A 27,944-nucleotide genomic window follows, 5' to 3' on the forward strand; every position below is an offset into this window, starting at 1 on the left:
GCTTTACAGCTACAAAAGGAAGCAAGTTGTGAATCAAAAAGGGTGAATTCCTGACCCAGCAACTTTTATCAAAGAATATTTTCATGGAAATTTGTAGTTAACTGCAAGAGGAAATGAGTAACATTCCAGTAAGAACCATATCAGACAATACACATTCCAGAAACTGTAACTGCATCTGCCAAGGAAGCTAATCATTTGTTAACGAGCGCAGGATATCCCAGACACTAAGGGGGCGAGCTTCTGAATTAATGGCCGAAAAGGCCGTCAGTGTGACCACAAATGCTCAATCTGTGTGGCCGACAGGTGAGTGTTGCTATTGGCTGCACGAGCTCTGAAAACTCTCTCAAATGTGCTCCATAATGTCAGAGAGGAAACTTATTGTTTCATCCTCACCTGCTGCTTTTGCAGCAGGTTTATCTTACTTTGTAAATGAACAATTTGCATCTTCTGAACACATTATATTCTACAGATTCTTACAATTATAATAGCTTTTACACATATTATTACGTTGGCAATTTATGTAACAGACTCCTAATATGGGCATCACCACAAGGTGGTACCTAACGTGGATTTTCCCATTACAGTATAAAGCTGCTGGTCATACAGTCACACCTGCTGCTGTGCACCTCTAACACCAGATGGAGTCTCAAGGTCCTGAAGCTGCAGATCCACATAACTACACCTAAAGCATCACGAACGCACTGAGGGAAAGGTTTGCCCCGACACTGTGAGTAATGCCATGGGACTGCGACTGTATAAAGAATGGGACAGTTACAATTGGACAGTTTTCCAATACCTTGCCATATTATTGTATAATTTCAACTTCTACAAAACACTTTTTCACTACAATATTCTCCCCTCTCTCTCCTGAAGGCACTGACTCTTGCTGAAGTACGGTTCCACGATCACTGTAGCCCTCGGCCAAGTTGCTGTTCTTCACTTGTGACGGTGACTGCCAGTGGGCTATTGGACTGTGAAAGACGCCTCATCCATGTCCGATTCTGGCTCAGACAGACACACGCACTTCTGAGCAGGGGTCACCGAGCGCTAATCAGGAATGGGAACCCTGGCTGATGGATTCCTCTTGCCCTGCCGAAGTACAATGAATCCAATTGTAGCATTTTCACCCTGCCCCGGATGGGATCCACTAACTCGGCAAAGTCCTGGGACCAAACCTGAATGAAGCCTTTGATCTATATGACTCAGTATCATACCAAAACTCCATCACAAGAGACTGCAACATATTTCTTTCTAACTTGCACCATCTATAACCCTCTGTACATTTTCTCTTGAAGTTGCAGACACTAATCACATATACTCAGGATTTGCACAGGTTCCCTTTAAAAGAGCCATGTGTGGAAGGGTAGGCGTCAGAGCCGCTGTCTGTCGGAACAGCAGCATCACGAACACCAATCAATGGTTTGCTCCTGTTAACTACACATCTGAATCAGTAAATAAAAACTGCAGTAATTCTCCTGCACAAAATGCAGTGTCAAACCACTGCCAGCATTAAATAGAGAACAATGGGCACTTGGAAGTGAGCAATAAAGCTCTACTTAATTGAATGAACATAAGAATTAGGAGCAGGAGTAGGGCATACGGCCCTTCGAGCCTGCTCCGCCATTCAATGAGATTATGGCTGATCATCGACATCAACTCCATTTTCCCACCCGATCCCCAATATCCCTCGATTCCCCTAGAGTCCAAAAATCTATGTATCTCAGCCTTGAATATACTCAAAGACTCAGCATCCACAGCCCTCTGGGGCAGAGAATTTCAAAGATTCACAACCCTCTGAGTGAAGAAATCCCTCCTCATCTCAGTCTTAAATGGCCGACCCCTTATCCTGAGACTATGCCCCCTAGTTCTAGACACTCCAGCCAGGGGGAAACAACCTCTCAGCATCTACCCTGTCAATCCCCTTCAGAATCTTGTATGTTTCAATGAGATCACCTCTCATTCTTCTAAACTCCAGAGAGTATAGGCCAATCTACACAATCTCTCCTCATAGGACAGCCCTCTCACCCCAGGGATCAATCTAGTGAACCTTCGTTGCACCGCCTCTAAGGCAAGTATATCCTTCCTCAGATAAGGAGACCAAAACTGTGCACAGTACTCCAGGTGTGGTCTCACCAAGGCCCTGTACAATTGGAGCAAGACTTCCTTACTCTTATACTCCAACCCCCTTGCAATAAAGGCCAACCTGCCATTTGCCTTCCTAATTGCTTGCTGTACCTGCACGCTCGCTTTCTGTGTTTCTTTTAATAGTTTCTCACCATTTAAAAAATATTGTTTTTCTATTCTTCCTACCAAATTGAATAACCTCACATTTCCCCACGTTATACTCCATCTGCTACCATATTGCCCACTCACTTAACCTGTCTATATCACTTTATATCCTCCTCACAGCTTACTTTCCCACCTAGCTTTGCATCGTCAGCAAACTTGGATACATTATACTCTGTCCAAATGTTGTTGCAAATCCAACTACGGAAAACTCCAGAAGTGAGGAAAGTCTGCCAAATCCCAAGAATTAAATCAGCTTTTACTTGCTCTCCATCATAATGTACACAATGAAAATGAGAACAATGCAAGAACAAGTAGTGCTTAGATTGCACTGACTGGAGAATGAGATGGGCTACTGTGTTTCCTTGTTATCAATGAGTGATGTTGCACAGAAAGGTATAAGAAAAGGAATGATTTTGTTACAAGCAACATAATTATACAGCAACTGAAATCACTGCCTACACTGCTCAGATATTTTTTCAAGCTACACAAATGTCAAGAAATCAGTTTTAGTACATAAATGTATTGGCTATTACATGGGCATTGTCACTAGTGCAGTCACTGGAGTACCCCAACCTCCTGAGTTTGTCAATATCTGATGGAATTACGTCATTTACATTGGGTAATAACATTGTGTTACAAGCACATGATACCATCATGTTGTGAGGTTGATCCAAGCGGTTTCCCTTGCTGAAACAACTACTTCCCTTCAAACACTCGGACTTTACAATGCGTGCGCTCTAGGTACTTAAGACAGCTCCACAATCATCAGTGTCCCCATTGCTATCTAGTAACTGTAAGCATCGGAGCAGGCCCCAAGGATTTGTATGATTGTACTGCTGATTGACCAGCAGTCTGGTTGGCCCAGTGGTAGGGGCGAGGTGCAGTTGGACCTAGAAGCACAGACACACCTGCGAGTTTCAATTTAACTATTGAAAAGACATTTATTTTGGACAATGAGCATCTCGATAGGTGCTTTAACTGTGAATAGGTGATTTAACTTTGGACAATGAGACTTCGGGGGAGAAATTGAGTATAGCCCCGTTGGGGGCGCCAGACTCGCCAGGGCGCTAAAAGTAGCGCCCCGGAAGCATTCGCGGCCGCCCGCCGGAAATTGAGTGGTAGCGCCCCAAAGGGAAGCGCGGCGCTACTGGAGGCGCCCCGCATCCCTCTTGGGGCGCTGCGACTGAATATCGTGGCGCAACGTGCCGCAGCACCACACGCTGTGGCACGTCGCGCTGCGGTACTGCAGGCCTTCCTCCCCTTCTTAAAGGGGAGGGGCCTTGTGCAGCGCAATCTGGGGCCCAGCTGAGCCCCCCAGGATCGGGAGTGCAGGCAAAAGAGCCCGGCACTGAAGAGAAGTGCCGGGCTCTTGGAACGCAGCCGGCACTCTGCGGGGGGGTGGGTTCAGAAGGCCGGGGACGGGAGCGCAGGCAGGTGCTGGCAGGCGGCCAGCAACAAAAATGGCCACCCCGCACCTCTCCTTTAATTTGCGCCTCCCCGGCCGCAGGTAGGCCCCCCTGAACCGGTCGGACATAGCGTCTGGCGGTAAATCAGGGGGCGCTGCCAAATATCGTGGCCGGGGTGTCAGCGGGGCGCTGCGCACACCAATGACGTCATCGGTAGCGGCGCAGCGCTAACGGTTAGCGCCACAACTAACGTCCCGCGGAATTTAGCGGGAGGCGTGGGCAGTGCCGCGCCCGGGTGCCAGTTAGCTTGCGACCCACTTAGCGCCCTCTTAAGGCGATACCAGTTTCACTGGAACAATGGACTTCCTGGCCTCAATGATAAACACTTTAACCTTGGGCAAAACACATCAGCAGTAAGACTAAATCACATCAAATATGTACCACAGGGAGGGGGAGACAAGATAAGGAATTGTCTTCCATCCCCCAGCCCGGTACATGTCCTGTGGTTTGGATTACTGGGTGTGGATTGGAATACAGGAAACTCTCTGGTATCCGGCACCGACGGGACCGGGATGGTGCCGGTTAATTAAAAATTCCGGATGACAGAGGGGGTTATCTACCGAGGCTATTTTTAACAAACAGTCAGACTCCTGTTATTGAGGTGTTCAGACTTCCGACAGCACCAAGAAGCTGAGTAGTGGCAGTTTGGAAAACTACCCCCACTGACTAACTCTGCCACCGCGGGAGACTCAGATTCGGACTTGGCAACATTTCCGGTTATTGAGGTGTTTTCGGAGTATGAATTTTGCCGGTTAATAGAGAATTCCGGATATTTAGGTGCCGTTTAAACAAGAGTTTCCTGTACAGGAGTTGGGGGAAGGCCCAGACTCAAAAAGGCAGAAACCAGACAAAGAAGGGTGATTTAAAAGACATCACTGCAAACACAGACCTGAATGAACTTTTAGGGTATACAGAGAAGGCAGCTTTGGCCATTCTCTCTCTCACTTGCTCTAAACCACCACAAGTGACAAGAGCCTCACCTTGCTCTTCGACTGTAGGAACGAACCTCGAAACTGGGACTTGGATACTGCATCAGCGATACGGAACCAGGAGACACGCTCTACACAGGGAAGCAGCGAGCAAGAAAATGGACAATGGGGGTGAGCATTGTCCAAGCCCACGCATCCTTAAGACCACCGGTACTGTGTGAGGGGGTGTTGTGTGACCCAACCAATCCAGGGGGGCTTAGTGGGGAGGTTCTGTGTGTATTATATAGTGTATGTTCCAGGGTTCATGGGACATGTTATACTCTGTATAGCAACACAGTGTGATTTTAGGCGTCTTAATACAAGACGGGGCCTGTTCGACGGGCCAAGTTGTATTGTTGTATTGTATTGTTGTCTTGATAAAGGGTTTTGACCCGAAACGTTGACTCTAATTTCTCTCCACGGATGTTGCCTGGCCTGCTGAGTTTTTCCAGCATTTTCTGTTGTTATTTTGTATTGTTGTACTGTTTGTTTTACGCCACCAGGTATTTTACATACTGGAGGCGGGTGTGTGTGTTAACCTTATTAAACACCGTACGGTTGAGTCTGAAAAGCTTGTCTGTGTTCCAATCCTGTTCACCGTAATTCCTGTCGTATAGAACTAAGTAGGAGGGGTGATTCGAACCACCAAGGCAAACCACCTACAGAACCCATACTGGGAAACGTGTATAAGTGGGCGTTCACTAACAACAGGGTTAGGCTCAGCTGTGATTGCCCCCATGTTTGAATATCCTGTTGAGGCTCACATCCTACTCTTATACATAAGGTGCGGTCACTTGAAAAATATAGTCTTGGATTATATTCCAACATGAGTCATTACTTGCAAGACAAAATGAAGAAGGGCCATTAATTTTTTTTTAAGGATGAAGTCTTGAAAACTGAAAACTGTATTTACAGGACTCAAGGTCTCACCTTTGCCTGACTGACTGATTCTCCGCCCCACCCTCATTTACCGTACTCTGCCATTGAGGCCTCAAAATCCCAAGCTGTCATTTGGTTCCATTGCTTGCTACAACTTTCTCTCTCAGTCAGATTTATATTACTGCAGTGGGGTTTTGGGATCAACTTCCCCTGGTGACATTATACAGGTGAAGCAGAGTCCCTGACAGGGTAGACTTTACATCATCTGTGGAAGGAGCGGGTTAGATGGACCAAATAATTTCTCACCTTGTTCCAAGCTGTCTTACATTTTGTGTACTCAGGCTTATTTGCAGATGAAGAGGAAACTCTTACCCAAACATGGGACTGCTGGTGTGCCAGGTTATTCTGTATCTGTTTCAGCCTAATGCTTCTCACGTTGAACCTCAAAGCAGTAATGCTTGATTGCTGGCAAAAGAGAACAATTTTTTAAAAGTTATCATAGGGCAAAAACACCTCCAAATGTCCCCGTGTGGAGTAGCTGTGTTTCTCCCCACGAGCGAGACTGATGAACTATCAACATACTGTATAAGATTCTAAAGGGGCTTGACAGGGTAGATGCAGAGAGGATGTTTCCCCCCCTGGGGGAATCTAGAACTAGGAGGCATAATTTCAGAATACAGGAGCACCCTTTTAAATTGGAAATGAGGAGGAATTTCTTCTGTCAGAGGGCCGTGAATCTTTGGAATTCTCTTCCCCAGAGAGCTGTGGAGGCTGGGTCATTGAATATATTTAAGGTGGAGATGGACAGATTTTTGAAAGGTAAGGGAGTCGAGGGTTATGGGGAGTGGGCAGGGAAGTGGAGTGGAGGTCAAGATCAGATCAGCCATGATCTTATTGAATGGCAGAGCAGGCTCGAGGGGCCAAATGACCGAGATAAGAACATAATAAGCAGGAGCAGGAGTCGGCCAATCGGCCCCTCGAGCCTGCTCCGCCATTCAATAAGATCATGGCTGATCCACTCTTGGCCTCAACTCCACTTCCCGCTCTCTCCCCACACCCCTCGACTCCCCTGTAGTTCAAATGTCTGTCGATCTCCGCCTTGAATATATTCACTGACTCCACCTCCACAGCTCTCTGGGGTAGAGAATTCCAAAGATTCACCACCCTCAGAGAAGAAATTCCTCCTCATCTCCGTCTTAAATGGGTGGCCCCTTATTCTGAAGCTATGCCCCCTAGTTCTAGATACCCCCACTAGGGGAAACATCCTCTCAGCATCCACCCTGTCAATCCCCCTCAGAACCTTATATGTTTCAATAAGATCACCTCTCATTCTTCTAAACTCCAATGATTATAGGCCCAACCTGCTCAACCTTTCCTCATACGTCAACCCCTTCATCCCCAGAATCAACCCAGTGAACCTTCTCTGCACTGCCTCCAATGCAAGTATACCCTTCCTTAAATATGGAGACCAAAACTGTACGCAGTACTCCAGGTGCGGTCTCACCAGCGCCCTGTAAAGTTGCATCAAAACTTCCCTACTTTTATACTCCATTCCCTTGCAATAAAGGCCAACATTCCATTAGCCTTCCTAATTACTTGCTGTACCTGCATGCTAACTTTTTGTGTTTCATGTACGAGGACCCCCCGATCCCTCTGTACCGCAGCATTTTGTAGTCTCACTCCATTTAAATAAATTTGCTTTTTCATTCTTCCTTTCAAAGTGGATAACCTCACATTTTCCCACATTATACTCCATCGGCCAAATTTTTGCCCACTCACTTAACCTCTCTGTATCCCTTTGCAAACTCTGTGTCCTCCTCACAACTTGCTAACCCACCTATTTTTGTATCATCAGCAAATTTGGCTACAGTACACTCAGTCCCTTCATCCAAGTCATTAATGTAGATTGTAAATAGTTGAGGTCCCAGCACTGATCCCCGCGGCACCCCACTAGTTGCTGATTGCCAGCCGGAAAATGACCCATTTATCCCGACTCTCTGTTTTCTGTTAGTTAGCCACTCCCCTATCCATGCCAAAATATTACCCCCAACCCCGTGAGCTCTTATCTTGTGTAGTAACCTTTTATGTGGCACCTTATCAAATGCCTTCTGGAAATCTAAATACACCACATCCACTGGCTCACCCTTATCCACCCTGTTTGTTACATCCTCAAAGAACCTACTCCTGCTCCTACGTCTTATGTGACGTGTGTTGGGCTAGAGTTCAAACATGCTGTGTCACACAGTGAGAGTCAGGCTGTGGATCCTTGCTGATGTTGGCGGGGGGGGGGGGGGGGGTGGGGGGAGAGAGGAGAGCGTCTGAGCAAAGAAAACGCCTCCTCCTCTGGAGAGGGAAGAAAACGTGCTGCCCGATGGTTCGGCTGACAAATTTACTGTTGAACTCAGGCAACAGAAACAACAAAGGGGGTCCAATTCCCATCACTGCTGAAGGGGGAGCAGACAGAATTAGCCTCAGCACTTATGGATCAAAGTATAGGATAATTTTTTTTTATTCGTTTATGGGATGTGGGCGTCGCTGGCAAGGCCAGCATTTATTGCCTATCCCTAGTTGCCCTCAAGAAGGTGGTGGTGAGCTGCCTTCTTGAACCGCTGCAGTCTGTGTGGTGAAGGTGCTCCCATAGTGCTGTTAAGTAGGGAGTTCCAGGATTTTGACCCAGCGACGATGAAGGATCGGTGATATACTTCTAAGTCAGGATGGTATGTGACTTGGAGGGGAACTTGGGAGGTGGTGGTGTTCCCATGCGCATGTTGCCCTCGTCCTTCTAGGTGGAAGAGGTCGCAAGTTTGGGAGGTGATGCCAAAGAAGCCTTGGCAAGTTGCTGCAGTGCATCTTGTAGATGGTACACACTGCAGCCACGGTACGCCGGTGGTGGAGGGAGTGAATGTTTAAGGTGGTGGATGGGGTGCTAATCAAGCGGGCTGCTTTGTCCTGGATGGTGTCGAGCTTCTTGAGTGTTGTTGGAGCTGCACTCATCCAAGCAAGTGGAGAGTAAAGCAGGTTCCCACCACAATCTCTGCCCAGCAACTCCTGACAGATAGTAGATGTGTGGGGGACATCAAATGAGCACAGGATTGGCCTTGCTTATTATGCACTCCATAAATTGCCTACTGAAACTGACATGAACAGCCACTTGAGTGAGGACTGTGGTATGTGAAACTGTACCCCAAATTATAAATGTAATTTTGAGGAGGGAGAGGGAAGCAGTATTGCAGTAACTGTACTGTGTATTACAAACATAACAACAGGAGTCGGCATTTCAGCCCCTCAAGCCTGTTCCGCCATTCAATTACATCAAGTCTGATCTGTATCTCAACTCCATCTACCCGCCTTGGTTCCGTAACCCTTAATACCCTTGTCTAACAAAAATCTATCAAGCTCAGTTTTGAAATTTTAAATGGACCCCGGCCTCAACAGCTTTTTGGGGAAGAGAGTTCCAGATTTCCGCTACCCTTTGTGTGAAGAAGTGCTTTCTGACATCACCCCTGAACGGCCTGGCTCTAATTAAGGTTATGCCCACTTGCACTGGACTCTCCCAACAGAGGAAATAGCTTCTCTACCTACCCAATCAAATACTTTAATCATCTTAAAAACCTCAATTAAATTACCTCAATCTTCTAAGCTCAAGCCCATACGAGCCTACTGTGTGCAACCTGTCCTCATAATTTAACCCGAATCTAACTGGGCTGTGGAGGAGTCGATCAGTCCAGAGCTCTGAAATACTGAATATCAAAATAAGCCGATGACAACACTAACAGGCTAAACTCAGCAGCAATGCAGTACAGGTACTGGATTTTCTGTGTGTATGTGCTGATGCTATGCCTTACCAGCAGGTGGCGGCGGTAGTGATGATCTGCCCATTTGCACAGCTTGGCCTTTGCAGCGCCAAGAGCAACATCTGGATTGAAGTTAAAGGAATTCACAGCCGATAGGCAATTCAATTAACATTTAGTGCTTCAAAGACAAGTAGACAGTGCAAAAGAAAAAGAGCAGAGGCACCTTTAACAGATGGGCAGAAATGATAATGGGAAATAAACCTACCACAATACAGAAATGTAGAGATTGAAAGTATTCACTAAATCCTGATATCCATGAGCCTCTGTTATCAGTCCTCTGTTATTTCCATGTCAAATCGCGTTGTTATATTCCAGCTCCTCGGGTGAAACCAACACCTACTTAGGGTGATGTGGAATTCCAGTTATACTACCGGCTGCGCCTCGCCCTCCTTGCTCAGAAGCTTGGCTGACAACCATCCAAATTTTGCTAAAATTGCTGGGACAGTCAACTCTTTGCTAACACTATAAAAAGTACCTGAATGTTCCAGCTGGGAATGTTGAAAAGTTCATTTAGCAACGGCTGCAATTATACAACAACTGATCTGGAGCCAGAGGAGCACAAGACCACCTCACTTGCAGTGCTCTCACTCCACTTCCCAGAACCTGATCTGATGGATTTCATTCCGACCGTTTTGGGTTGACACAGGAAGATGCAACATTCCTTTTTTAGGCATACGATTCAAGATTTTTTAAAAAAAATCCAGAATCAATCATCAGCATCTTCATGAAGAGAGATGCTGCGGTCCTTGAAATACTTCCCCGGCAGTAAAAAAAAATGCAGAAATGCATGTACGTATTTGGGGAGGGTGGGCTATAAAGAATAACCATGTTCACCGTCAGTTTGTTTGTAATCTTGGGTTTTAGCAACCACCCTATCACAGCCATCACCCCCTCAAGCCGTAAACCGGCAGATCTGCTGAATGGTGCAAACTCAAAGCCTGAACCGATCTCTTCTCTCTTTGCATGGTGTCTGAGCTGCTGTGCATTTGGCCAAATTTTCTGCTTTTAAGTGCAAGTGAGTGGCTTACCTTGTCCCTAGTAATGCAGCAACACTGAACAGATTCGCAAGTCTGTGGGCTTCAGGGTGAAAGGATACAGTGTCTCCAGTGGGTAAATATCCTCCGCAGAGCGCACCTCCTGGCCAAATCACTGATGCGAGTCTCATGTGCACGGATGCTCCTTCGAAGACGCCAGGCCGAGTGCCAAGAGGAGAAGTACTGCTGCCCAACATAACCTGCGTATATCTGCTCAGCTACTCCTGTATAGCAGAGAATACGAGAGTGGAAAACAAGGACACCACTAATATTTTGAGGGCTATCAGGCATATCACTGTATCACAAGGCTTCAATCAGAGTGAAAAATAGCCATGGTCCCGCCCATCCAAGAACATAAGAAATAGGAGCAGGAGGAGGCCATTTGGCCCTTCGAGCCTGCTCTGCCATTCAATAAGATCATGGCTGATCTTCTACCTCATCTCCACTTTCCTGCACTATCCCCATAGCCCTCGATTGCCTTAATATTCAAAAATCTATCGATCTCTGTCTTGAATATACTCAACGACTGAGCCTCCACAGCCCTCTGGGGTAGAGAATTCCAAAGATTCACCACTCTCTGAGTGAAGACATTTCTCCTCATCTCAGTCCTAAATGGCCAACCCCTTATTCTGAGACTGTGACCCCTGGTTCTAGACCCCCCCCAGCCCAGGAAAGCATCCTCCCTGCATCTACCCTGTCAAGCCCTGTAAGAATTTTGTATGTTTCAATGAGATCACCTCATTCTTCTAAACTCTAGAGAATATAGGCCTAGTCTACTCAATCTCTCCTCATAGGACAATCCCCCCATCCCAGGAACCAGTCCGGTGAACCTTCATTGCACTCCCTCTATGCCAATTATATCCTTTCTTAGGTAAGGAGACCAAAACTGTACACAATACTCCAGGTGAGGTCTCACTAGGGCCCTATATAATTGCAGCAAGACGTCTTTACTCTTATACTCAAATACTCTTGTAATAAAGGCCAACATACCATTTGCTTTTCTAATTGCTTGCTGTACCTGCATGTTAACTTTCAGTGATTGGTGTACAAGGACACCCAGGTCCCTCTGAACACCAACATTTCCCAATCTCTCACCATTTAAAAAAAACTCTGCTTTTCTATTTTTCCAACCAAAGTGGATAACTTTTCTCCACATTATATTCCATTTGCCATGTTCTTGCCCACTCACTTAGCTTGTCTATGTCCCCTTGAAGCCTCATTGCATCCTCCTCGCAACTTACATTCCCACCCAGCTTTGTATCAACAGCAAACTTGGATATATTACATTTGGTACCCTCATCCAAATCATTGATGTAGATTGTAAATAGCTGAGGCCCAAGCACTGATCCTTGTGGTACCCCACTAGTTACAGCCTGCCGACCCGAAAATGACCCATTTATTCCTACTCTGTTTTCTGTCAATTAAATACATACTTTGGTTCTGTCTTCACAAAGGAGGACACAAATAACCTCCCAGAGATGTCAGGGAACATAGGGTCTGATGAAAGGGAGGAACTGAAAGAAATCAGTATTTGTAGGGAAATGGTATGAGGGAAATTGACGGGATTGAAGGCCGATAAATCCCCAGGGCCTGATAATCTACATCCCAGGGTACTTAAGGAAGTGGCCCTAGAAATAGTAGATGCATTGCTGATCATCTTCCAACATTCGATGGAATCTGGAACAGTACCCATGGATTAGAGGGTAGCTAATGTTACCCCACTATTCAAAAAAGGTGGTAGAGAGAAAACGGGGAATTACAGACCGGTAAGCCTGACATCGGTAGTGGGGAAAATGCTAGAGTCCATTATAAAAGATGTAATAGCAGAGCACTTGGAAAACAGTGACAGGATCGGACAAAGTCAACATGGATTTACAAAAGGTAAATCGTGCTCGACTAATCTACTGGAATTTTTTGAGGATGTAACTGGTAAAATAGATAAAGGGAGAACCAGTGGATGTGGTGTATTTGGACTTTCAAAAGGCTTTCGATACGGTCCCACATAAGAGATTAGCATGTAAAGTTAAAGCACAAGCACATGGGATTGGGGGCAAGGTATTGACTTGGATAGAGAACTGGTTGGCAGACAGAAAGCAAAGAGTTGTAATAAACAGGTCTTTTTCCGAGTGGCAGGCAGTGACTACTGGGGTACCGCAGGGATCGGTCCTAGGACCCCAGCTATTCACAATATATATTAATGATCTAGACAAGGGAACTAGATGTAATATCTCCAAGTTTGCAGACGACACAAAGCTGGGTGGGCGTGTGTGCTGTGAGGAGGATGCCGAGAAACTCCAGGATGATTTGGACAGGTTGGGTGATTGGGCAGAAGCATGGCAGATGCAATATAACGTGGATAAATGCGAGGTTATCCACTTTGGTGGCAAAAACAGGAAGGCAGATTATTATCTGAATGGCAATAGATTGGGAGATGGGGAAGTGCAACGAGACCTGGGTGTCCTTGTGCACCAGTCGCTGAAGGTAAGCATGCAGGTGCTGCAGGCGGTGAAGAAGGCAAATGGTATGTTGGCCTTCGTAGCAAGAGGGTTTGAGTACAGGAACAAGGATGTCTTGCTGCAGTTGTACAGGACCTTGGTGAGACCACATCTTCAGTATTGTGTGCAGTTTTGGTCGCCTTATCTGAGGAAGGATGTTCTTGCCATGGAAGGAGTTCAGCGAAGATTCACCAGACTGATACCTGGGATGGCAGGAGTGACGTATGAGGAGAGATTGGGTCGATTGGGCTTGTACTCGCTGGAGTTTAGAAGAATGAGAGGGGATCTCATTGAAACTTATAAAATTCTGACAGGACTGGGCAGACTAGATGCAGGAAGGATGTTCCCGATGGTCGGGGAGTCCAGAACCAGGGTCACAGTCTAAGGATAAGGGGTAAGCCATTTAGGACAGAAATGAGGAATTTCTTCACCCAGAGAGTGGTGAACCTGTGGAATTCTCTACCACAGAAGGCAGTAGAGGCCAATTCATTAAATATATTCAAGAAGGAGTTGGATATATTTCTTAAGGTTAAAGGGATCAAGGGGTATGGGGAGAAAGCAGGGACAGGGTACTGAATTTGGATGATCAGCCATGATCGCATTGAATGGCGGAGCAGGCTCGAGGGGCCGAATGGCCTACTCCTGCTCCTATCTTCTATGTTTCTATGTCCATTAACCAATCCATGCTAGTATATTACCCCCAATCCCATGAGCCCTAATTTTGTTTAATAACCTCTTGTGTGGCACAAAGTATTTGTTTAATTTCTCCTGTCTCAGCCTGTAAGAGACCTACATTTACTTTCACTAATCTGTTCCTTTTTACATACCGATGGAAGCTTTTACAGTCTGTTTTTATGTCTCACTAGTTTACTCTCATTTCTATTTTCCCCTTTATCAATTTCTTGGTCTTCCTTTGCCAAGTTCTAAAATCTTCCCAATCCTCAGGCTTACTACTCTTTTTGGCGACATTATAAGCCTCTTCCTTTGATCTAATACTATCTTTAACTTCTCTTGTTATCCACGGTTGGACCATTTTTCCTGTGGAGTTATTGTGCCTCAAAGGAATGTATATTTGTTGTAAATTATGTATTAATTCTTTAAATGCTAGTCATTGCTTGTCTACCATACCTTTTAATGTAGTTTCCTAATCTACCTTAGCCAACTCGCCCCTCATACCTACTTAGTTTACTTTGTTTAGATTTAAGACCCTAGTTTCGGATTTAACCAAATCACTTTCGAACTCAATATAAAATTCTATCATATTATGGTCACTCTTCCCTAAAGGCCCCTTTACTACAAGGTTATTAATTAACCCTTTGTCATTGCATAATAAATTAACCCTTTCTCATTGCACATCTAAGGTGAATAAATATCCCTCTTTAGGAGGGAGGGAGAGAAAAAAGTTCATTTGTGAAGATCGAGGCACTGACAATGGTTCTGTAAGGGTGGAAAAGGGGACTAGAAATAAGGATAGACTGAGGCGTCATCAAGCATTGAACCAAGAAAGGGAAGTTGAGTAATTGGGTCAGAGTGGGGTTAAGGGAGCCAGCACTGAGATTCATGGAGGAAATGAGTCTGATGAGCAGACGGTTTTGATTTTGGAAACTGCGTAGTCCATGAGCTCCTCACATCCTATATCAGAGGCAAGAATGGAGGGTGAAGGGGAGGAGGTGGTGGTGAAAAGGAGCTTGGTGCTGTTCATGCCCTGCAGGAAGAATTTGAAGTATTGTGAGAATTTAGCTGGGGAGGGGGGGAAAAGAGAGGAGGAGGAGGAGGAGGGGAAAAAGAGAGGAGGAGGAGGGGAAAAGAGAGGAGGAGGAGGAGTAATGATCCAGATTTAGTTAACAGACTAGTGGTGCATGAGCATTTTTCTAATAGCGATCATAACATGATTGAGTTCAACATAGGGTTTGAAAAGGAGAAACGCGAAACAGCTACTAAGAATCTAGATTTAGGTCAGGCTGCCTTCAATGCAATGAGGCAGTGCCTGTCCACAGTAAACTGGGCAAATCTGTTCATGGGTAATGGGTAAAACGACAGAAGATCAGTGGGAGGTGTTGAAAAAAGAATCTGTGACACAGAACCAGTTTATACCCCTGAGGGGCAAGAGCTCCACTTGCCAAACAAAAGCCATGGGTGACAAAAGAGGTAAGAGACAACATAAAACTAAAAGAAAACGCAGACAAAATTGAAAAATATAGCACAGATCCTGGCGAATGGGAAAGATACAAAGAACAGCAAAAGGTGACGAAACAGATAGCAAGAGCTACAAAAAGGGAGTATGAAAAGAAACTTGCAAGTGATATCAAAATCAACAAAACATTTTTACAATTATATTAGGAAAAAGAGGGTGGACAGAAGCAATGTTGGCCCCGTGAAAACTGGTAACGGTGATATTGTCAATGATAAAAGGAAATGGCGAACATGTTGAATAATTATTTTGCATCAGTATTTACAGTAGAGGAAGCGGATAGCATGCCATGCAGGGGGGAAGGGAGGAGGAGAGAGAAGGGGGGGGGGGGGGGAAGGGGAGAAGCCGGGGGGGGCGAGGGGAGAGGGGGGGGGGGGGCCGAGGCCGAGGGGAGAAGTGGGGGGGGGGCGAGGGGAGAAGCGGGGGGGGGGGGGGCGAGGGGAGAGGGGGGGGGGAGGCGAGGGGAGGGGGGGGGGCGCCGAGGGGAGAGGGGGGGGCGGGCCGAGGGGAGAGGGGCCGAGGGGAGAACGAGCGGAGAAGGGGGGGGCGAGGGGAGAAGCGGGGGGGGGCGAGGGGAGAAGCGGGGGGGGCGAGGGGAGAAGCGGGGGGGCGAGGGGAGAAGCGGGGGGGCGAGGGGAGAAGCGGGGGGGCGAGGGGAGAAGCGGGGGGGCGAGGGGAGAAGCGGGGGGGCGAGGGGAGAAGCGGGGGGGCGAGGGGAGAAGCGGGGGGGGCGAGGGGAGAAGCGGGGGGGCGAGGGGAGAAGCGGGGGGGCGAGGGGAGAAGCGGGGGGGCGAGGGGAGAAGCGGGGGGGCGAGGGGAGAAGCGGGGGGGCGAGGGGAGAAGCGGGGGGGAAGGGGAGAAGCGGGGGGGTAGGGGAGAAGCGGGGGGGTAGGGGAGAAGCGGGGGGGAAGGGGAGAAGCGGGGGGGGAAGGGGAGAAGCGGGGGGGTAGGGGAGAAGCGGGGGGGTAGGGGAGAAGCGGGGGGGTAGGGGAGAAGCGGGGGGGTAGGGGAGAAGCGGGGGGGGGGGAAGGGGAGAAGCGGGGGGGAAGGGGAGAAGCGGGGGGGAAGGGGAGAAGCGGGGGGGAAGGGGAGAAGCGGGGGGGAAGGGGAGAAGCGGGGGGGAAGGGGAGAAGCGGGGGGGAAGGGGAGAAGCGGGGGGGAAGGGGAGAAGCGGGGGGGAAGGGGAGAAGCGGGGGGGAAGGGGAGAAGCGGGGGGGAAGGGGAGAAGCGGGGGGGAAGGGGAGAAGCGGGGGGAAGGGGAGAAGCGGGGGGAAGGGGAGAAGCGGGGGGGAAGGGGAGAAGCGGGGGGGAAGGGGAGAAGCGGGGGGGAAGGGGAGAAGCGGGGGGGAAGGGGAGAAGCGGGGGGGAAGGGGAGAAGCGGGGGGGAAGGGGAGAAGCGGGGGGAAGGGGAGAAGCGGGGGGGAAGGGGAGAAGCGGGGGGGAAGGGGAGAAGCGGGGGGGAAGGGGAGAAGCGGGGGGGAAGGGGAGAAGCGGGGGGGAAGGGGAGAAGCGGGGGGGAAGGGGAGAAGCGGGGGGGAAGGGGAGAAGCGGGGGGGAAGGGGAGAAGCGGGGGGGAAGGGGAGAAGCGGGGGGGAAGGGGAGAAGCTGGGGGGGAAGGGGAGAAGCGGGGGGGAAGGGGAGAAGCGGGGGGGAAGGGGAGAAGCGGGGGGGGAAGGGGAGAAGCGGGGGGGGGGAAGGGGAGAAGCGGGGGGGGGAAGGGGAGAAGCGGGGGGGGGAAGGGGAGAAGCGGGGGGGGCAAGGGGAGAAGCGGGGGGGGCAAGGGGAGAAGCGGGGGGGGCAAGGGGAGAAGCGGGGGGGGAAGGGGAGAAGCGGGGGGGAAGGGGAGAAGCGGGGGGGAGGGGAGAAGCGGGGGGGAGGGGAGAAGCGGGGGGGAGGGGAGAAGCGGGGGGGAGGGGAGAAGCGGGGGGGAGGGGAGAAGCGGGGGGGAGGGGAGAAGCGGGGGGGGAAGGGGAGAAGCGGGGGGGGAAGGGGAGAAGCGGGGGGGGAAGGGGAGAAGCGGGGGGGGGAGGGGAGAAGCGGGGGGGAGGGGAGAAGCGGGGGGGAGGGGAGAAGCGGGGGGGAGGGGAGAAGCGGTGGGGGGAGGGGAGAAGCGGGGGGGGAAAGGGGAGAAGCGGGGGGGGAAAGGGGAGAAGCGGGGGGGAAGGGGAGAAGCGGGGGGGGAAGGGGAGAAGCGGGGGGGAAGGGGAGAAGCGGGGGGGAAGGGGAGAAGCGGGGGGGAAGGGGAGAAGCGGGGGGGAAGGGGAGAAGCGGGGGGGAAGGGGAGAAGCGGGGGGGAAGGGGAGAAGCGGGGGGGAAGGGGAGAAGCGGGGGGGAAGGGGAGAAGCGGGGGGGAAGGGGAGAAGCGGGGGGGAAGGGAAGAAGCGGGGGGGGAAGGGGAGAAGCGGGGGGGGAAGGGGAGAAGCGGGGGGGAAGGGGAGAAGCGGGGGGGGAAGGGGAGAAGCGGGGGGGAAGGGGAGAAGCGGGGGGGGAAGGGGAGAAGCGGGGGGGGGAAGGGGAGAAGCGGGGGGGGGAAGGGGAGAAGCGGGGGGGGAAGGGGAGAAGCGGGGGGGGAAGGGGAGAAGCGGGGGGGAAGGGGAGAAGCGGGGGGGGAAGGGGAGAAGCGGGGGGGGAAGGGGAGAAGCGGGGGGGGAAGGGGAGAAGCGGGGGGGGGAAGGGGAGAAGCGGGGGGGGAAGGGGAGAAGCGGGGGGGGAAGGGGAGAAGCGGGGGGGGAAGGGGAGAAGCGGGGGGGGAGGGGAGAAGCGGGGGGGGGAAGGGGAGAAGCGGGGGGGGGGAAGGGGAGAAGCGGGGGGGGAAGGGGAGAAGCGGGGGGGGAAGGGGAGAAGCGGGGGGGGAAGGGGAGAAGCGGGGGGGGAAGGGGAGAAGCGGGGGGGGAAGGGGAGAAGCGGGGGGGGAAGGGGAGAAGCGGGGGGGGAAGGGGAGAAGCGGGGGGGGAGGGGAGAAGCGGGGGGCGAGGGGAGAAGCGGGGGGGCGAGGGGAGAAGCGGGGGGGGGAAGGGGAGAAGCGGGGGGCGAGGGGAGAAGCGGGAGGCGAGGGGAGAAGCGGGGGGCGAGGGGAGAAGCGGGGGGGCGAGGGGAGAAGCGGGGGGGCGAGGGGAGAAGCGGGGGGGCGAGGGGAGAAGCGGGGGGGGCGAGGGGAGAAGCGGGGGGGCGAGGGGAGAAGCGGGGGGGGCGAGGGGAGAAGCGGGGGGGGCGAGGGGAGAAGCGGGGGGGCGAGGGGAGAAGCGGGGGGGCGAGGGGAGAAGCGGGGGGGCGAGGGGAGAAGCGGGGGGGCGAGGGGAGAAGCGGGGGGGGCGAGGGGAGAAGCGGGGGGGCGAGGGGAGAAGCGGGGGGGCGAGGGGAGAAGCGGGGGGGCGAGGGGAGAAGCGGGGGGGGCGAGGGGAGAAGCGGGGGGGGTAGGGGAGAAGCGGGGGGGGTAGGGGAGAAGCGGGGGGGTAGGGGAGAAGCGGGGGGGGGTAGGGGAGAAGCGGGGGGGGTAGGGGAGAAGCGGGGGGGGGTAGGGGAGAAGCGGGGGGGGGTAGGGGAGAAGCGGGGGGGGTAGGGGAGAAGCGGGGGGGGTAGGGGAGAAGCGGGGGGGGTAGGGGAGAAGCGGGGGGGGTAGGGGAGAGGGAGAGCGGGGGGGGTAGGGGAGAAGCGGGGGGGGTAGGGGAGAAGCGGGGGGGGGTAGGGGAGAAGCGGGGGGGGTAGGGGAGAAGCGGGGGGGGGTAGGGGAGAAGCGGGGGGGGTAGGGGAGAAGCGGGGGGGGTAGGGGAGAAGCGGGGGGGGTAGGGGAGAAGCGGGGGGGGTAGGGGAGAAGCGGGGGGGGGTAGGGGAGAAGCGGGGGGGTAGGGGAGAAGCGGGGGGGGGTAGGGGAGAAGCGGGGGGGGGAGGGGAGAAGCGGGGGGGGAGGGGAGAAGCGGGGGGGAAGGGGAGAAGCGGGGGGGAAGGGGAGAAGCGGGGGGGAAGGGGAGAAGCGGGGGGGAAGGGGAGAAGCGGGGGGGAAGGGGAGAAGCGGGGGGGAAGGGGAGAAGCGGGGGGGGAAGGGGAGAAGCGGGGGGGAAGGGGAGAAGCGGGGGGGAAGGGGAGAAGCGGGGGGGAAGGGGAGAAGCGGGGGGGGGGAAGGGGAGAAGCGGGGGGGGGGAAGGGGAGGGGAAGGGGAGAAGCGGGGGGGGAAGGGGAGAAGCGGGGGGGGAAGGGGAGAAGCGGGGGGGGGAAGGGGAGAAGCGGGGGGGGGAAGGGGAGAAGCGGGGGGGGGGAAGGGGAGAAGCGGGGGGGGGGAAGGGGAGAAGCGGGGGGGGGGAAGGGGAGAAGCGGGGGGGGGGGAAGGGGAGAAGCGGGGGGGGAAGGGGAGAAGCGGGGGGGGAAGGGGAGAAGCGGGGGGGGGAAGGGGAGAAGCGGGGGGGGGAAGGGGAGAAGCGGGGGGGGAAGGGGAGAAGCGGGGGGGGGAAGGGGAGAAGCGGGGGGGGGGAAGGGGAGAAGCGGGGGGGGGAAGGGGAGAAGCGGGGGGGGAAGGGGAGAAGCGGGGGGGGAAGGGGAGAAGCGGGGGGGGAAGGGGAGAAGCGGGGGGGGGAAGGGGAGAAGCGGGGGGGGGAAGGGGAGAAGCGGGGGGGGGGAGGGGAGAAGCGGGGGGGGAAGGGGAGAAGCGGGGGGGGGAAGGGGAGAAGCGGGGGGGGGAAGGGGAGAAGCGGGGGGGGAAGGGGAGAAGCGGGGGGGGGAAGGGGAGAAGCGGGGGGGGGGAAGGGGAGAAGCGGGGGGGGGAAGGGGAGAAGCGGGGGGGGGAAGGGGAGAAGCGGGGGGGGAAGGGGAGAAGCGGGGGGGGAAGGGGAGAAGCGGGGGGGGGGAGGGGAGAAGCGGGGTGGGGGGAAGGGGAGAAGCGGGGGGGGGAAGGGGAGAAGCGGGGGGGGGAGGGGAGAAGCGGGGGGGGAAGGGGAGAAGCGGGGGGGGAAGGGGAGAAGCGGGGGGGGGAAGGGGAGAAGCGGGGGGGGAAGGGGAGAAGCGGGGGGGGGAAGGGGAGAAGCGGGGGGGGGAAGGGGAGAAGCGGGGGGGGGGAAGGGGAGAAGCGGGGGGGGGGAAGGGGAGAAGCGGGGGGGGCGAGGGGAGAAGCGGGGGGGGCGAGGGGAGAAGCGGGGGGGGAAGGGGAGAAGCGGGGGGGGAAGGGGAGAAGCGGGGGGGGGAAGGGGAGAAGCGGGGGGGGGAAGGGGAGAAGCGGGGGGGGGAAGGGGAGAAGCGGGGGGGGAAGGGGAGAAGCGGGGGGGGAAGGGGAGAAGCGGGGGGGGGAAGGGGAGAAGCGGGGGGGGAAGGGGAGAAGCGGGGGGGGAAGGGGAGAAGCGGGGGGGGAAGGGGAGAAGCGGGGGGGGGAAGGGGAGAAGCGGGGGGGGGGAAGGGGAGAAGCGGGGGGGGGAAGGGGAGAAGCGGGGGGGGGAAGGGGAGAAGCGGGGGGGGGGAAGGGGAGAAGCGGGGGGGGGAAGGGGAGAAGCGGGGGGGGGAAGGGGAGAAGCGGGGGGGGGAAGGGGAGAAGCGGGGGGGGGAAGGGGAGAAGCGGGGGGGGGAAGGGGAGAAGCGGGGGGGGAAGGGGAGAAGCGGGGGGGGAAGGGGAGAAGCGGGGGGGGAAGGGGAGAAGCGGGGGGGGGGAAGGGGAGAAGCGGGGGGGGGGGAAGGGGAGAAGCAGGGGGGGAAGGGGAGAAGCGGGGGGGGGAAGGGGAGAAGCGGGGGGGAAGGGGAGAAGCAGGGGGGAAGGGGAGAAGCGGGGGGGGGAAGGGGAGAAGCGGGGGGGAAGGGGAGAAGCGGGGGGGAAGGGGAGAAGCGGGGGGGGGGGAAGGGGAGAAGCGGGGGGGGAAGGGGAGAAGCGGGGGGGAAGGGGAGAAGCGGGGGGGAAGGGGAGAAGCGGGGGGGAAGGGGAGAAGCGGGGGGGGAAGGGGAGAAGCGGGGGGGGAAGGGGAGAAGCGGGGGGGGAAGGGGAGAAGCGGGGGGGGGGGAAGGGGAGAAGCGGGGGGGGAAGGGGAGAAGCGGGGGGGGGAAGGGGAGAAGCGGGGGGGGAAGGGGAGAAGCGGGGGGGGGAAGGGGAGAAGCGGGGGGGGAAGGGGAGAAGCGGGGGGGGAAGGGGAGAAGCGGGGGGGGAAGGGGAGAAGCGGGGGGGGAAGGGGAGAAGCGGGGGGTGGGGAAAGGGGAGAAGCGGGGGGGGAGGGGAGAAGCGGGGGGGGGGAAGCGGGGGGGCCGAGGGGGGAAGCGGGGGGGCCAAGGGGGGAAGCGGGGGGGCCGGGGGGGCCGAGGGGGGATGCGGGGGGGCCGAGGGGGGAAGCGGGGGGGCCGAGGGGGGAAGCGGGGGGGGCCGAGGGGGGAAGCGGGGGGGGCCGAGGGGGGAAGCGGGGGGGGCCGAGGGGGGAAGCGGGGGGGCCGAGGGGGGAAGCGGGGGGGCCGAGGGGGGAAGCGGGGGGGGCCGAGGGGGGAAGCGGGGGGGCCGAGGGGGGAAGCGGGGGGGGCCGAGGGGGGAAGCGGGGGGGGCCGAGGGGGGAAGCGGGGGGGGCCGAGGGGGGAAGCGGGGGGGGCCGAGGGGGGAAGCGGGGGGGGCCGAGGGGGGAAGCGGGGGGGGCCGAGGGGGGAAGCGGGGGGGGCCGAGGGGGGAAGCGGGGGGGCCGAGGGGGGAAGCGGGGGGGGGGCCGAGGGGGGAAGCGGGGGGGGGGCCGAGGGGGGAAGCGGGGTGGGGCCGAGGGGGGGAAGCGGGGGGGGGGCCGAGGGGGGGAAGCGGGGGGGGGCCGAGGGGGGAAGCGGGGGGGGGGCCGAGGGGGGAAGCGGGGGGGGGGGCCGAGGGGGGGAAGCGGGGGGGGGCCGAGGGGGGAAGCGGGGGGGCCGAGGGGGGAAGCGGGGGGGAAGGAGAGGTCAGGATATCAGCACGCTCTTACAGAATGAAATGGTGACGGGAAGGAGCTTGTTTGCCAGGAGGAGACATTTTGCCAGGCAACATTGAGGGAATGGGCACCAGAAACTTACTGGGAGTGAAATAAGAAAGGGCTGTGAACAGGATAAACACCAAGAGAAGGAAAATGGGTAACTCCGGAGAGAGTCACAGTGGGCAAAATGAAAGACTGGCAAAGGGCAAGAGCCGAAGAAACAAGAGGCTGGGTCGACGCAGGATACGAGTTTGTCTGGGGTTGCAGATCTACAGGAGCACTCCACAGTGAATAGAAGGAGAAGGAGAGGTGTATGAATGGTCAAGCCAAGGAATAGAAGGTAGGGGAAAAGTGGGACAGAGAGTCAGCAGTCAGAGATGCAGAGGAGCTTGTATCCAGAGAGACAGTTAACATGCAGACAGGAATGGACAAACAACTATCAGCAGCTTACCACTGACAGCATTTTAAACAATTAGAATTTAGGAACATGGGGAAATAAGAAGCGTTTCAGGCACTGCTCTCACTTTGATTCAGCAACACTCCGAAAGAGCAGGGATGGGGCCGGCCTGCCTGGAATTTGGAGTCCAACCATGGCACCTATTCCATGGGTTCTCCTTTGGTTCCAATTGCCAGTGACATGGAGACGGTCAAGAGTCAGGGGTCGGGTCTGCCATTCCGTGCGTGCCAACTCACTGACTGCTACAATAGTCAGTCAAGTCCCAGCTGGTTTATGAATTCCCTTCAATTTGCCTGGTTTTGACTCAGAGGGCACTCTAGCCTGGATCTTCCGATCAGTGTCACTTTAACACGAGTGGTTGAGTAACCCCCATTTATTTTATTTTATTTTTAAGTGTGCTACCAACCGTGTTAATGCAACGGCAATCAGAACATCCAGGTTTTAGCGTCTAGGCTCACGCATGAAGAATAGTCATTAAAAAAAAGGTGCGTCTGGTAATTCAAACCGGAGGAGGTTGTGCGATATCATCAGCAAGCAAAAGGTAAAGAGAATTCTTCAAATTTTACAGAAACCATCCAAGGTTCAGAAAGCAGTCACCCACAACCCAGCAACAAAGGAATTCAACATTTAAAACCAGCTCCCACTGAATCTGCACCCAGCCCATACTTTATTTATCCTGGTACCTCGTGCTATGATCAGCGTACAGACACACACATGGGCCGTTAATGCTCACCTCTTGAATTTGCTTTAAACTGTGTATGTTCATGTTGTGCTGCTTTGCACACGCTCACACAAACATGTACACGCAAACAAACACAGCTGGGATGGGGCTAGGAGAAGGAGCAGAGGATAGTGCAGGGAGGACTTGGGTCACAAGACTGGAAGTTAATACCTGCAGGTGTCCCACAGGGTCGAAACTGAGAAATACTGGGATTGATCAGAAACGGCTCTGAGCCACTCTCGTGCTCCACCACGGAGTGGACGACACTCACTGTCGTTGGAAGTAGCTTGAAAATAGTAGCCTGGGTACTTCACAGGACAAGAGGGAGAAATCTCACCTCCGTTTGCAATGATCAAAAGGATCATTAATTGGAGAGCTCACATGGACGGCTAGGGTAAGAATGAAAATGTCAGACTGATGCAACAAATGATTGCCCCTATGAGGCTGGGGTAGTCCACAGGAACAGAAGGAGGCCATTCAACCCCTCAAGCCTGCTCTGCAATTCAATTAGATCATAGCTGATCTGCACCTCAACTCCATTCACCCTATTGATCCATATCCCTTGATATCCTTACTTAACAAAAATCTATCAGTGTTTACAGCTACAATTGTCACCCAGCACCACGGCCTTTTTGGGGAAGGGAATTCCAGATTTCCACCACCCTTTGTGTGAAAAAGTGTTTCCTAATTTCTCTCCTAAATGGCCGAGCTCTAATTTTAAGATTATGTCCCCTCATTTTTGATCCCGCCAGAGCAAATGGTTTCTCTGTATCTACCCTATCTTAATTCTTTTCAACATTCAACACCTCGATCAGATCACCCCTCAATCTTCTACACTAAAGGGAATGCAAGTTTATGCAACCTATCTTTGTAATTTAACCTTAAGCGCTCCGGTATTATTCTGGTGAATTTGCGCTGTTATGTATTGTGTGTTCTCCTCCCACCTGTGGTGGCGCTGTCACAGCAGATAAATGGTTGGGTGTTCTCTTGGTTAAGTTTAGCTCTCTTTGTTCGGGACTCTCCAGAACGTCCCTTTCCCTTCGAATAAAGCACTTCATGTTTGAATCTCTGAGTTCTGAGTTCTAATTGTGTCTAGGTAAAAAGGTACCAACACAACACGCTGCACCCCCTCCAAGGCCAATATATCCTTCCTATACAGAAGGAGCCTCTACCCAGCAGACACATTTAATTTGCTGTCGTGGAAGAGCTCAGTGCTGACACAGTCCATTATTCAGCACCACCACTCCCTGCTCAACCAACACTAAAAACAAACAAGTGAACGGTTCCCCCAGCTCTCCACCGCCTCTCTTGACCCTCAACTGCCTCTGTGCTGTCAGACTGCTCTTCCGACATCCAGTCTTGGATGAGTCATAACTTCCTCCAGCTAAACATTGGCAAGACCAAAATCATTGTCTTTGGCAACCCCCCACTCCGGCCCCACCACAAACTCTGTTCTCTTGCCAGATTCCACCCTCTCCCTGGATGAATCAGATTATTCGCAACCTCTGCATCCTGTTTGATCCTGAGCTGAGCTTCAGGCTCCGTCACAAAGATTGAAAACTTCAACCACTGCAACATTGCCTGTGTCCACCCCTACCGCAGCCCCTTCTGTGCATTTGTCACCTTCAGACTCCTCACTGGTCTCCCAGCATCCACAAACTCCAACCTGTGCGTTGCTGCACTAAGTCATGCTTGCTCATCATCCTCCTCCTGCTCCTGGTTCCCCAACAATTTAAAATCACTGCATACCATCTTCACAACGTCCTCTAGCCCTATATCTCCACCTCCACCGCAGCAGCCGCCCCCCCTCCACCCAATTATCTGTTCCTCTGACTCTGGACTCTTGTACATCCATAGAAACATAGAAGATAGGAGCAGGAGTCGGCCATTCGGCCCCTCGAGCCTGCTCCGCCATTCAATGAGGTCATGGCTAATCATCCAAATTCAGTACCCTATCCCTGCCTTCTCCCCATATCCGTTGATCCCTTTAGCCTTAAGAAATATATCCAACTCCTTCTTGAATATATTTCATGTATTGGCCTCTACTGCCTTCTGTGGTAGAGAATTCCACAGGTTCACCACTCTCTGGGTGAAGAAATTCCTCATCTCTGTCCTAAATGGCTTACCCCTTATCCTTAGACTGTGACCCCTGGTTCTGGACTCCCCGACCATCGGGAACATCCTTCCAGCATCTAGTCTGTCCAGTCCTGTCAGAATTTTATAAGTTTCAATGAGATCCCCTCTCATTCTTCTAAACTCCAGTAAGTATAAGCCCAATCGACCCAATCTCTCCTCATACGTCACTCCTGCCATCCCAGGTATCAGCCTGGTGAATCTTCGCTGCACTCCCTCCATGGCAAGAACGTCCTTCCTCAGATAAGGCGACCAAAACTGCACACAATACTCAAGATGTGGTCTCACCAAGGTCCTGTACAACTGCAGCAAGACATCCTTGTTCCTGTACTCAAACCCTCTCGCTACGAAGGCCAACATACCATTTGCCTTCCTTAACCGCCTGCTGCACCTGCATGCTTACCTTCAGCGACTGGTGCACAAGGACACCCAGGTCACTTAGGTCACTTTGCACTTCCCCTTCTCCCAATCTATTGCCATTCAGATAATAATCTGCCTTCCTGTTTTTGACACCAAAGTGGATAACCTCGCATTTATCCACGTTATATTGCATCTGCCATGCTTCTGCCCAATCACCCAACCTGTCCAAATCATCCTGGAGTTTCTCGGCATCCTCCTCACAGCACACACGCCTACCCAGCTTTGTGTCGTCTGCAAACTTGGAGATATTACATCTAGTTCCCTCGTCTAGATCATTAATAGATATTACATCTAGTTCCCTCGTCTAGATCATTAATATATATTGTGAATAGCTGGGGTCCAAGGACCGATCCCTGCGGTACCCCACTAGTCACTGCCTGCCACTCGGAAAAAGACCCGTTTATTCCAACTCTTTGCTTCCTGTCTGCCAACCAGTTCTCTATCCAAGTCAATACCTTGCCCCCAATCCCATGTGCCTTAACTTTACACGCTAATCTCTTATGCGGGACCTTATCGAAAGCCTTTTGAAAGTCCAAATACACCACATCCACTGGTTCTCCCTCATCTATTTTACCAGTTACAGGAAACTCTCTTTTATCCGGCACCGACGAACCGGCGTGCTGCCCGTTTATCAAAAAGTCCGGATTAGAGAGTTATAGTTAAAAGGTACGAGAGCTCCGTACACAGCAACAAATCCAAGCTTCCCTGTTGCTTAGCAACAGGTGCAAGAAGCCCGGCCACAGACCAAACGTCCCTGTTGCTTAGCAACAAGTGCAGGAACCCCCGATTACACAGCCAAGAATCAAGAAACGCCCACTAACATGAAGAAAAACTTAACTGAACCTACTCCTGAATTCTGCCGGTTAACCGAGATTTCCGGTTGTTTGGGTGCCGGTAAATCGAGTTTCCTGTACATCCTCAAAAAATTCCGGTCACCTTTCACCCCACTAATGCCACCTGTGGCTTCAGCCACCTTGATCTTACTCGCTGGAATTCACTCCTTCAAAAAATCTCGAATTGGTCCTTGAAAAGTCTCTTTAAAAATCATCTCTTCAACCAAGCTTTTCACCCATGCTAATCTCTCATGTCCCAGCCGTGCTTCCATTCTCCGTATACCTATGTGTGAAGCGCCATGGGACATTTTTTATGTTAAACGCGCTGAACAAATGCAAGTTGTTGCTGAAATGGGTAAGCGCACGGTGTGGTGCGATACTGAGCCACACAGACCAGAAGTAACTGACTGTGCTGAGTCAGCTGATCCCTGGGCACCGTCGCTCCAGCAGCTGGGCACTATAACTGGCTTCGGTCTCCACAGGTCGGAAGGGAGGGATTAAAATACCAGGGTATTCATGCAAGAGCCGAGACACCAATTATTCAATCTGGGCGCATCACATTGAGCCCATCCTGCCCTCACCTCAAGTCCCTACACGCACCTTCCAGACAGAAGCAAACTGGAATGAGACAGTCCGACCAAGTCTCACTATAAAAGACGGACGCTGATCGGCCCCGGAATTGTCACAGACACAAATTTTAACAGTAACATCTCATAAAACTGAGGCTTGGGAAACCAACATGCATTTGGGTCTCAAGCCTCCATCCCAGATACTTACTGTATTGGCACTTCTTGTCCCTGCGAACCTGGACGTACACTAGCCAAGCCAGCAGGGATCGCCGCAGGCACCGGCGCTGGTATATTTGCTGTGCTCGAGCACCTCTCTCCTGCTCTTGCTGCAACAGGTGCAACATTGCATTCCACTGAAGCCAAGCCTGCACAAAGCACAGAGCACCCCAGTTAACCTGCACACAGACTACAGCAATAAAGTCTTCCAGCATTCACCTATGAAATCGCCTACCCTATTACAGCTAGAATTTGAGACTATGACTTAGTGTTTATATGTAAAAAGATTTGTAAAATATGTACAAATAAAGACTGCAAATCTGAAATTAAAACAGAAAATGCTGAAAATACAAAACTCAGTCAGCATCTGAAAGATAGTTAGGTACATGTTCCCTCAGAACCTAACTATCTCAGAGGGTGGTGGGTCCATGGAATATGCTGCCCCAAAAAGCTGTAGAAGCTACATCATTACATAAATTTAAAACAGAAATAGACAGTTTCCTAGAAGTAAAGGGAATTAAGGGTTACGGGCAGC

General features: G+C 53.3%; 1 protein-coding gene across 5 annotated transcripts in view; it reads right to left on the reverse strand.

Annotated features, from left to right (window-relative positions):
* sfi1 (SFI1 centrin binding protein) overlaps positions 1-27,944 on the reverse strand; it is a 166,049-nt gene that overhangs the window by 98,809 nt on the left and 39,296 nt on the right. For all 5 annotated transcript variants that reach the window (XM_085962021.1, XM_085962024.1, XM_085962020.1 and 2 more), the window contains exons 9-12: positions 27,402-27,558; positions 10,553-10,714; positions 9,448-9,518; positions 5,975-6,067 (exon numbers count right to left, since the gene is read on the reverse strand). In XM_085962021.1, the coding sequence (XP_085818147.1) occupies positions 5,975-6,067; positions 9,448-9,518; positions 10,553-10,714; positions 27,402-27,558 (483 nt within the window). The remainder of the gene's footprint in view (positions 1-5,974; positions 6,068-9,447; positions 9,519-10,552; positions 10,715-27,401; positions 27,559-27,944) is intronic.

The sequence above is a fragment of the Somniosus microcephalus genome, chromosome 19, assembly GCF_052327205.1.
Source record: "Somniosus microcephalus isolate GS21.2 chromosome 19, FLI_Smic_1.0, whole genome shotgun sequence".
Lineage (NCBI taxonomy): Eukaryota > Metazoa > Chordata > Chondrichthyes > Squaliformes > Somniosidae > Somniosus > Somniosus microcephalus.